The sequence below is a fragment of the Ptychodera flava genome, chromosome 9, assembly GCF_041260155.1.
Source record: "Ptychodera flava strain L36383 chromosome 9, AS_Pfla_20210202, whole genome shotgun sequence".
Taxonomy (NCBI): Eukaryota; Metazoa; Hemichordata; class Enteropneusta; family Ptychoderidae; genus Ptychodera; species Ptychodera flava.
Genome location: NC_091936.1, coordinates 30,839,998 through 30,852,020, shown reverse-complemented (window position 1 = coordinate 30,852,020; position 12,023 = coordinate 30,839,998). Strand labels below are relative to the sequence as shown.

General features: G+C 41.2%; 1 protein-coding gene across 1 annotated transcript in view; it reads left to right on the top strand.

Annotated features, from left to right (window-relative positions):
• Positions 1-12,023, top strand: part of LOC139140635 (corticotropin-releasing factor receptor 2-like) — a 136,311-nt gene that overhangs the window by 55,493 nt on the left and 68,795 nt on the right. The window contains exon 2 of the mRNA XM_070709994.1: positions 6,140-6,338. Within this exon, the coding sequence (XP_070566095.1) occupies positions 6,140-6,338 (199 nt within the window). The remainder of the gene's footprint in view (positions 1-6,139; positions 6,339-12,023) is intronic.

Here is a 12,023-nt window from a genome sequence, read left to right as displayed (position 1 = left end):
GTCATATATAAGAATTAATCGATGTCAGCAGCGATTTACATGAACAGGTAATGTGCCGGGCTCGACTAACCACGGCTAGCGAGGCGACAAAAATGGAAGTAGGCCGTGAAAAATCCATCACCAACCGTACACACCTACGGCTATTTTTCGTTCATCCTAGTCACAGTTGAGTAACTCCAAGTCGATTACAAAACCCCTCGTGAATTACACACCATAAGATAACTGAGACATCGATCCGACATCTTAATCGACAGGTAAACTTTCTTCAGTACTCGAAATGCGCATGTTCAATGGGAGTCGGGTAATGCGTCGCCTGTATAAACGCAAACGATTGTTGATGATTTTCTTAGATAAAAACCAACAAGGTTGTAAGCAAATTACTTAGACTGTATGAAGTGATTGAAGACGATCGTTGAGAATTGTATCCGTTCTACATAATTTAATTTGCACGCAAAAAACAACCTCAAACCATGTCTTTCAACAGCACACGATTGACCTGGAAATAAGTCTATGTAATTTACATTCGGAATGTGATACGTTTAATTCAATATCTGTTCTGTGCCGGTGACGTCTGTTATTAACAGTTGTTTATCTACGCGTCAGGTTCTGTGAACTCTCTGAGAGACGTTAAAAACAAACTATATACACAACTTGCACCGTTTTCCAATTGCATATTGGGTAGTTTATATCGGACTTTTAATGAACGGTGCGAGGTCGTTGCTCTTGAGGACTTTCGGCATTTTCTAAGTCCGCAATAGTTGTTGGTTTAATACGATGGTGATCTGAGTTGACTTCCATGGAGGTGTAGGCCGCTTCTGAATGTGCGCTGTATTTCTGCGGTGTTTTCGCACTGACGCACAAGGACTTTTTTGATCGTATTTGTCGATCTCCAATATTTTACCCATTTCACGGCGCGATAAACGCGCGATAGACCGTGCAGTCCCGGGGAACAACCCCGCGCCGCATGGGTGTGCACGGGGTAAAATATCTCTTCCCACGTGTGGCGCTAAGATCAAAGAATTATTTCGCAGTGATGCTTTATTGCCGTCGGCCAAACCTCCCTGCACAGAAAGATTAATCTACATGGCGTATTAGCTATTATGTACAACAAGACCAAATGTAGGCAGTTATTTTATTTTGATCGTACCGACTTTATCGGCGAGTGTACTCACGAACACTCACCTCTCTTTCAGGACAGCTGGTGATAAACTTTTCAACGCTATACTGACTATATTATTGATGTGTCGTTTTTTTCCCTACCAGGGTCATCACTATAATGATATTACATCTAAAGCTATATGAAAAAGCAAGAATTTAACGGAGAGAGAGAGAGAGAGAGAGAGAGAGAGAGAGAGAGAGAGAGAGAGAGAGAGAGAGAGAGAGAGAGAGAGAGAGAGAGAGAGAGAGAGAGAGAGAGAGAGAGAGAGACAGACAGACAGACAGACAGACAGACAGACAGATGACTGTAGGCCAAATCATTTACAGAAATAACCTCGAGAGGTCGCAAGGAAATCGACTGAATAAACAAACACTGCGCATAATATCTGTGCACGGTAATCAGTTTCAAGACCAACATGAAACTGCGGGAGCAAGTTTAGAGAAAAGGCAATCGGCAATCGTCATGAATCTCTTTCCAAGGAGACGGTAATTTCCAAATTTTACCTTGTCTGATGTTGTTAGGCAACCGATCCGGACGGAAATTTGGCGGTAAAAGATATTGACGGAATTTCCTGCCAAGAATTGGAAAAAAAAATCTGCGGGGCTGTTTACTCAAGAGATTTGACGGAGAAGTATGGCGCCCCGTTTTCGGCCTTGCGTCTTAGAAACCGGTTAGTCCTGTCGTTTGGCAGAACTTGCAGGGAACTGATGGGCTACGTGTGAAAAGATTTATGTGATAAATAATTGCAATTTATAATATATTTGCAAAATGGAGCATTTTACGGAATCAAAAACCACATCTGTTCATATTCCCGGTATGGTCTACCTTCCATATTTCCCCCCTACCGCTGAAAACATCGAAACCACGCGTGTTTGCTCTCCTCAACCTTACCGTGGATGACTTTGATTGATTTTTGAAGCGTAGAGGGCGGTATATGTTTGTGAGTACGACCGGGTCCAATAAAGTAAGAGAGGCAGGCAGGGGGAGAGGGTGTTTCAGGTAACTTATATGATTAAGTAAAATATCGCCGTAAAGAAAAACCAACTAGTCGGATGTAATGATAACTGTATTCGGAGGCCTTGAAGCAAAGTGCGAAACACGATGCGATGCGGGTTTCCTGTGACTCGAATTCAAGTGAACATCTGTCGGAAATGTTAAAGTTAAAACAGAGAAATAACTTGACGCCATTGCCCACGGCAAAGGACACCAGCTCTTGAAGTCGAGGTTACATCGCTTGTCAAGTGTTCTACAAATGTGAAAAAGGTGCTTGTTGGAGGAGATGGTTGTATTCATGTTTAACATTGTTTGTATTGTAAAGTAAACCCGCTATTTGCTCTCAGGTTTGTAACTCTTTGGGCAGTTTGTCGCCTACACGGGGACGTCTTGGTAGGGGAGAAATTGAACTATCTATTTTTAACTTTAAGGAAGATTTCAAATTTTCCCCCAACAGTGCGTATACGCGTTGCAAACGACACCATTCATCGTGGCGGGAAAGTTCATATTCGTTAAATGTCACGTAAAAGTCTGTGTAAATGTAGAACTCGCCTCGGGGACAGAAATTCGGACTCTCTAACTTTCACAATTCTCTTCTGTTCTACCACTTGTTGGGATTCATTTTAAAGATCTTGGTGTAAGAAAACTGTTCACCAGCTTAGTTTTTCGAAATCGAAAATTTTACCTTGCTCCATAGAGTTAACATAGGGATGGCGGCCATTTTGAATTTCAAATATCTTGAGTAAATCTTGAGTTATTTGTTTCTCTGGTACCAAACTTTGCACGGTGATTAACGATTTTTATTCTTGATTTTGAAAGTAAATGGTTGAAAGATTCCCCTTAAGGAAAGTTTGAGCAAAAGTTTAAGTCTTTCACTTTCGGGGCCCATGCTACCTGGATGCATGGCGTAATACGTTACTCAGAATGTGATTAATCCGTGGAGGAGGCGAATGCGTTGTAAAAAGGAAAAAAAAACTCGCTCTAAACGATAATTTAGAAGTTGAACAGCTCAATCTTCGTGTAGCGTTTGAAACCCTTTCAACAGCATACACCAAACTTACAGGAGCTAGAATATTTACGGTTTACAGTCGCAACTATTTACGTTTATATGTCGGCTATGTGTTAATTATCTGAGCAACTTTAAATTTGCTCAATGTAATAAAAATAACTTCTTCTCGGGTCTTACAATCAACACTTTGTATGGCTGGATGAACGTGCCCGGCGATGAAACTGAACACGTGACTGTGTAAAGCATTGCAACAATTCTTAGCGATTTTTCGAGGCTTTATTGGGGACGTTGAGAACAAATACAGAACCATTATGGTGTTGGAGTGACTTGTCTATCATCTAGCCCTCGTTCAAATCCCAAACTTTTTTTTTACTTGTTTTGGAACGACGGCTAGACTCTGATATCAGACTATGGGTCAACGCGCGTACCTGATATATAATATTGATTATATTATATTGATTATATTGATAAATATATTGATTCGTATATATTATTTGTCTTTACAACAAACGAGATGAACACATTACCTCAATAAGCGATTGTAGTGAGCAACACGTGTCCTACACGATAAGCCAACAGATGGGGAACCTTATTACAAATCATTTGGCTCTTTGAAAAAAAAATGTGCTGGTAAAATTTTAACACCTTTACCCTCCAGGCAGTCATGTATGGCATGTGCTAACGAGAGTATTCGCCAGAGGATGTAAAATTAAAAAAAAGCGTTATGCACGAGCGGCTATCGCCAGCTCAAGAAGGTGGTAATTCTTGGCTTGGCGACTTTCTCATCCTGGTGCACCTCAGGCTTACGTTGTATAAATTTCTTCGATTGTCGTCACGATATTTAGATACCTTTTGAAAAAGAAAGATTATTTTTGATATACTGACACGCTGGTATTCACAAACCACTTCAGCTACAGCGCACTCAATATCGGCCCGATATGGCATAACAATAATGCGTCACGCCGCGCGCCGCACCACAAGGTATTGGGGGCAATATTCGTCTGGGAGTAATGATTAAGAAATTTCATGTATAATTTTTTTTAGTACACAAGCCTTACCTGTGTCGTGGGTGCTAATGACTTAACCCTCTCTATCTCTTTATAGTATTTCTAAGAAAACAGTCCATATCTGTGAACTACCCTCCCTAATCCCCTTCATTCATTTGTTCTACCGATCACCATCGCGAGGGGGAGGATATCACCCTGACCAAGACCAACTCCATTTATTGATCATAGCTCCCGGACAAATATTGCCTACAATACCCTGTGGCCGCACTTACGCAACGCAGCGCTCACGCTACTCGCTGGCTGCTGTCACTACAGGAAGACATTGCGAGACTGGAGCGAGAAAGTGACGCTTTATTGCAGTTGGCGAGAATATTTTGTTATTCTCACTGCTTTCAGTGAAATTATTTTAATTCTCTCTGTTGAGCAGTGGGAAATACGCTCCTTGGTGAGAATCATGCATGATAACAGACTTTCACAGTAAGACTAGAATTCTCACCAAGCACAGTGAGAATGTACCAGACTGATTCTCATCACTAAACATTTTTCGATTTCGTAAAACTAAGACGGTGAAAAATTTTTCTTACCCCGAGAGCTTTAGAACAAGCACCCCTCCAAGCGGAAGACCATATTGATTGCCAATATTGGCCATGAATATGATCAAAATGTGCAATTGACAAACGTGTGTTCAGTTTATAATCTTAAATCGTATATCCTATCCCCGCCAAAAAGTACCTCAGGCTCCCCTTCAAAAAATACCAGAAGGGGAAATATTCTCTTGAACTTTAAAAAGCCCCTCTGTAATGATGTATTTTGCTCAAAGTCCAATTAAAATCAAGTTTTGATTCTACGGTATCTTGCATAATTGAAATTGCAAATTTAGGTATTCAACTGATCCATAAAGAGAAAATGGCGGTTATGTTAACCATACTCAGTGCCAAAATTTGGCAAACGTCGGTGTAAGATCCGAAAGCGATATGTGACTTTGCCAACATCATTAGCGGTAAAGATACACTCCCAATTACTGAAGATACTATGCAGTTTCACGAGTATTTACACTGTCCGCCCATCTGTGGTCCCTTAGGTCGACATTGTCAAATCACTGAACCGTACTTGCAGGGGAGGATTATCGAGCACATTGTTCGCCTTGATATCCCGCTCACATTAAAAGTCCATTAATGCGTGTTTCCCCCTACTTGAGCGCTTTGTTTTATTTAAAGACCGACACAACATTTTGATGAGTGGGTTTATGGCCCTTCCCAAAAAAGGTTAACAATTAGCTAATTGTTTGTAATATTGAACTGTCTCCTCTCGAGAAGTACCGCTTGAAGACATAGTAATAGGCCGTTGTTTTAGTAATTGGTGGCGGTTTCGAGATTAGCCTGGGCAGCTCAAAAACAATCCGAGTCTAAATGCCTGTGATCGTAACTCGCATTCCTGGTAAATCCACCCCGTTTTACGCGATAAGCCCATGGAAGGTTGAATAATTGCTAACAGATTCAGACAATTGAATTCGGACTCTTTTTAACGATGAGAAGCACCAACTACCATTTTGTTGAGGTAGTCAAATGTCATGTGTGCATTTATCCTTTAACATTGTGCTGTTTTTACGGTCACTGATGCCATCCGTAGTCGTTAGAGCTCGAGTAGGTTTTTTATGCTAGAAGGAATTGGTAACGTTACGGTCTTTACAGTTGAAGGCGTTAAGTCTCCCCTTCATATTTCAGTTCACACTGTGCAGTTGCCAAGAGTCACTTTTCGTTGCCACGTGCATTAATCGCGCGCTGCCCTCGGTGTGTCGTCTGCACGGGTATTGCGCACGCGCCACTCCATAGCATACCGGGCTGCGGAGCGCCCATTGGACGTACCCGCAGACCTAGACCCACCGTAAACAGTTTCGTCTCTGCTATCAGACATCACTGCTAATCGGCTGCGATGATGACCATTAACACCTCTGCGTTTCTCTTCGCACAGGTTGCGATTCCCCTGTTACTGGTGCTTCTAGCCGGAAGCATGGCAAACAATAACCAGGAGACGGCGACAGTTGCTCAGAGCGAGCTCGCCGACGAGAGTATGAGCAGGTATTTAGCGGTGAACGGCTTAAACATCAGCAATCCCGTGGATCTGTGCTACCTGATGTTCGTTATGGACCCTGTTCTTATAACTAATTCGAGTAAGTATGATATCCTAATATTTTTTACTCAAATTGGAGCGAATACCTTGTGCCAGGCTTGTCGAAAATGAAAAAAAAATGCCAAGGGAAGATGATGGCAACTAGTCAGAGCCTAATAGAAAGTTCAGTTCTGAAGGCAACATTCGCTTAAGAACCAACCGACCATGAAAGACAAAAACAATAGAAAAGTGTCGCCCTGGGGTGTACAATGTGAAAAATTTTACTCGTGGGTATTTTGATGGCACATGGAGATCTCTCGATTTTAATTTTTAATAGTTTTTGGCTTGGGATTTAGGATCACAGTAAGAATTTATTTCATTACTGTGCAAGTGCAAGTGTAATTTTTCTCACTGGGATTATGTGATTTATCGAGGATCCTATTGTTCGTTGAGCAGCGCTAAATTTCCTCACCTCTTTTGCTGCCCAAGACTCATTGTCTTTGCCTTCATATTAGACCATCGGATCTTAGCCCGAGCAAAATTATGTACCTATGGTAAGCTTAGGTTGTGCCCCTGGATGGATGGAACTCGGATCCCTCCCGCCTTGCAACACAGCGTTCAAAGGGAGCCATTAAAAAGGAATGCGCCATTTTTCACGGTGAATGCCGAACGCTCGCAGTTAGATCAAAGACTAATTTACTCAACTCATCATCCACTATCCACTTGCGTAAGCTAATTCCGAGCCCCTGAGCCGAACATCAATAAAAAGGGTGATCCCGAGTTAATTGATGCTAGTTTGCGACAAAACCTCCTGGTAAAATTGAGTTTTATCAGACAGTTTATTGTTCATCAAGCATAATTATAAGTCCTTTTTCAAGGACTTTTATATCTAACTGGTACATGGGTGATGCAAAACTAGTCAAACATTCGTGCTTCATAAAATTCTACCCCAAGGATCTTTAAAACAATGGGACGACAATTTCGGGTTCCTTTAGCAATCTCATGAATCTATCATACTATTGAAGACAGTTTTCAATACCCAGCATAATTTCACCATCCATTTCAAAGTCTTTCAGACATAGGACCGTTACCATCGATGAATGCTAACTTGATCTGACTGACGTGCTCAAACTTTTGCAAGTTTTATTTTCCTTGGAAATGATACCCATGGAATTGACAATTTCGTGTAGTGGTTACAAGGTGCTGCATATTTCTCTCCTAAGTTACCTCTGTTGTAGTTTTGCGCCCTCTCGTGGTCCTGGGCAATCAGCACATACGGCACGCGGTCAGTTTTCTCCGCCCTTCTGCCTTGTTTCTGGAACGCACCATATCGCTGTCATGTAATGTCAGTCAAAAAAAGCGGACCTTGTCGTGACATAGCCTAGGGAAGTCATTAAAGCCAGGCTGGAGTTTTTAACCATAGACCCTCGAGGGTCTATGGTTTAACAAACAATACATGTACAATACAGTCGCGAAGGCCCCGGCCCTTGAGGATGAACCGTCGTCAGTGTTGGCATCGAAAACGCGCGAAGCCTTTCCTCGCGTTGGTTGATATAATCAACCGCGCGGTTTCCATAGACAACAAAAGTGGTCAAAAATTGACCATGTCCCTCTTTTCAACAGAGGAAGGGAAGACTATCTCGGCGCAATGATGGAATACTACACGTAAATAGTACACATTAAAATAAGCGAAGATAACCTCATATTCGACTTTTTCAAACAAACATTACTGTCATTCGTTTAACAAACCAGTAATTCAGTTTTTGCAGAGAACATACGTTATATTCACAAACGAGGGGTTTTCGTTTTATAGCATTTTGAGTACCGGAGACGCGCTTTGTCTGGCATGCATTCATCATCACTAGAAAGTTTTCAAAGCCAATGTCACATGAAAGTATGGCATTTGGAGCGCCTCGCGACATCGCACACAGGCACGATGCGAATCCGCGTTTTAATAAAACGACCTGCTTTTCAAATCTCTCATAGCTTTTTCAAGCTGTAGGAGAGGTTTGTATAAGCCTTGAAATGACTGAATGTAATGAAATTGTGTACTGAATGAAATTGCTTTTTTTTTTTGCAAAAGCCTCATGGGTAAAGAAGGCTCAAATTGGATACGATACAGCGATCAATAAATTGAAGTCCCTCTTTTGCTGCATTATATTTGCCTTCTTTCACCCACATACAGACTGAGTTCGCTGTGTGGAAATCTTTGAAAGCCGAGACAGAGGCGTTAATTGCCGCGTCGTCTGGCGTGCACTCACAGCGTAAGCTGTCAGATGTTTGATAAATGTGATGAACAATAAGATAGATTCGCGCTGAAATTGCCTAATAAAATTCACATTCAAATACTCTCCATGAAATCATGATCAATCACAGAATATCTCCGTAATCTGTTCCCATGATGACGTGCGAGTAAGTTAACTTCCCCTGGTGACCGAGTGTGAAGTAGATTTTTATCGAACGGGCGGCGATCTGACGTTGATGGCGTCGCATTTCTCATACTCATACCACTGTTTTCACGCTTCATAATTGTGCCTTCTCCGCATTTAAATGCGGAAATAGGTTTGATTTAGACATTTTCGATCGTGAAATGCACATATGTAGCACTTGGGAGCCATATTTTAGCAGTTTACACACCGTGACGTGACAATGTTTACATATAAGCGATGCAGAACTCGTTTCGACCAGTTGGTGAAAACGCTTTAAGGTACTATTCGCCTCGAAAGTGAAAGACTTAAAACTTTCGCTCAAACCTTCCTCAAGGAATCTTTTAACAATTCTCTTTTAAAATCAAGAATAAAAATCGGGGGTCAAAGTACAATTCTGTTTCTGGAGAAACAAATTACCCAAGTTACCGATACCGATTTGAAATTCAAAATGGCCGCCATCCCTGCGTTAACTCTATGGACAAAAATGAAATTTTCGAATTTCAAAAAACTAAGACGACAAAAATTTTTCTAACACCAAGAGCTTCCAAATGAATTCCCACAGTTGATAGATCAGAAAAGAATTAGAAAGGTTTGAGAGTCCAAATATCTGTCCCCGAGGCGCGTTCTACCTTTATGACACGATCATTATCTTGTGATGTTTCGATGATACTGGTCTTGGCTGTCAAAGATCTATATATTTTTATCTTGGTTTCGTCCGACGTCCAGATTTCGAATGCGTGTAATTCAAACCCAGTAAAAATGTTTGCTTGGCTAATAGACGAGTTACCATACAAAAATATCGCTTCAAAAAATGCCTACGATAATCCATAGAGTATAACATGGTTTGTGATGAATTAGTTCAAAACTTTGGAAGGCGATTTAATTTATTGAATCAGTTTCCTTGATGACATCAGTTCAGATTATAAAAGCTTCCATCGTCCAACTGAAAAAAGGTCACTGCTTTCACTGTCATGAATTGCTGACGTGATCGCAATTTGCAAATTGGGAGTAGGCCGGCCATCCTCAAGGAGAGCCGTTATGCAAAGGGGATTTGAGTTGATTAAATTTGCGCGTGCTTGACAAATGCGTTAATTTCTCTTCGCAAAGTTTGAGATTTCCAAGGCCAATTTACTTGTAACATTTTACTGAATTATTGATATTCAAATAAAACGAACCCCGCTCTGGATGCTTTGTCCTAATTTTGTAGAAAACGTAATAAACTGACCAATTCGTTGATTTTCACCTGTCAGGAACACAGGACGCCTCCCCCCGTACTTTGTACGGAACCGTCAAAGCTGGAAGAGCTTCAGCTTACTGCTTCTTGGAAATAAACTTCTCTGCCAGGGTGACTGTAGCTGTTTTGGCATTCTGCCTGATTCATTTCGCGCTGGAAAAAATACTACAGTGCATAGCTGTAGGCCCTACTGTAGGTTACATCATTATGATGTTTACCATTTACATTGGCGTAAACAAGACATGACGTCATGATTCATTTGCATGAATAGCTGGGGGGGGTGACTTTCAATTTGTGGCGTAAGAACAGCCAAACTCTGGGCAATGCAAGAACGGCTGTCCACTTTTTTCGAAAGATTACAGCTAGTATACAAATCAGTCAAACCAGGTAATTTTGGAACCTTAGGAGGACGAAGAGGGCGCTCTAATGAAACCATGCCTTCAGGTATGATAAGTTGGTCTTGTTTTCCACGAATTTGAAACTGATTGTTTGGGGTTCGGATGTATACAAAACAGACTCTGTTGGTAAAACAGTCCAAGAAGTGGGTTGCGAACGTGTCTGTATGTACTAAAACACGAGCTGAGAAGAGTTGTTCGTTACGGCTTGAGAGTTACAACATCTATAAACATTTACCGTGGCGCCTTGATCCCCGGGAATGGCGACGCGCCGTTTTCATCACCCACGAAAAACACATTTAAAAGCGGTAAGGATTGTTTATATACAATCCACTGCGAGTAAACGTGTATCTATTTATATGGCACAGTAGATAGTTTTTCATTATTCTCATTTATGAGGTACAATGTAGTGTCATTCTTTTAGCGTGTTTTCCCTCGATTCACACACATATCATTATTTTTAACATTTCTGTAAAACTAATGTACTCTTCATCAAATTCTGAAATGTGACTCACAAATGGTTTTGTGGTGGAATATGGCAATATTACTTTCACGATGGTGTCGCTAGAGGTAGGGAACAATTAAAAGATGATAATCAATTTCGCCCAAATGTAAAGAACACCATGATTTATAAAATAACCAAGCTTTGTATAATTCCTTTTTTACCTCATCAACATGCAATTATCCCGAAATAGTTTCCATGGTTTCGGTATGCGTTACGATAACCATGCATTATTAGCACGCTAAATCGAAAGAACCTGATTTCGTACCTCAACCTGCCAAGAATCGGATTTAACCTCTAGACGAAATGCCAAGTTTCCAAGAATATCGCCTAATGTGCAACGCTTGATTGGTTTTTAACAAGTTTCGCGCCGCGGAGCGGTCGCGCCACGACGGATGGCAGTATCGGCTTTGACGCTTCTGATACTCCCAAACAAGTGTACCGTGAAATGCTAGGCACATTACTCGGCTTGATTGGCCATTGCGCCTGGGCGCAAAATCGGAGCTGTCTTGGTAATTGCACTTGAGGTCTATAATAAGCCGTCGGCGACACTCGAGCCTGCGTTCGTGTTAGTACAAGGAAAGGCAAACTACATGTGATGTGTTACCAGCAAGGCGCAGCGCGCAATATTAAATTCAGTCAAGAGTTCGAAAAAAGTGTATTAAATCGTTCGCAATTTGTAAAATCATTCTTGCCATCAGATCCCGAGCTCATAACCTCTCTTGTTCAGTGACAGTCGCGCAGCGGCAATATATTTTCTAATAACTCTCAACTCGACATTTGTGAGAGAGACATCGCGTCATATTAACCAAATAAGGCAACAGATTTTTTACGCGTCCTTTGACATTTCCAGGCAGTTTTGATTTCCTGTTATTGCCCCTTTTTAACCAACAAGTCAGGATTTATAAGCACATCAAATGCTGACGAATGTCTCTGTCTTATTTAATTGGTAGTCAGTCGATAATAAACCAAGTCACTCCTGGCAGACAAAAAAAAAACTTTGATGGGAAACCGATAAATACGAGCAGGCAGCGAAAATGGGTTACCATATTAACATCCCCTTTCTGACATTTAAATATATGTGTAACAGCTTGTCATACAGGAAGGAGTTGACCGCATCTTGTCAAATAAGAATGACCTATTTTAAGTTTGTATGATAATGATGGTACTTCGTTCAGCGAGGTCA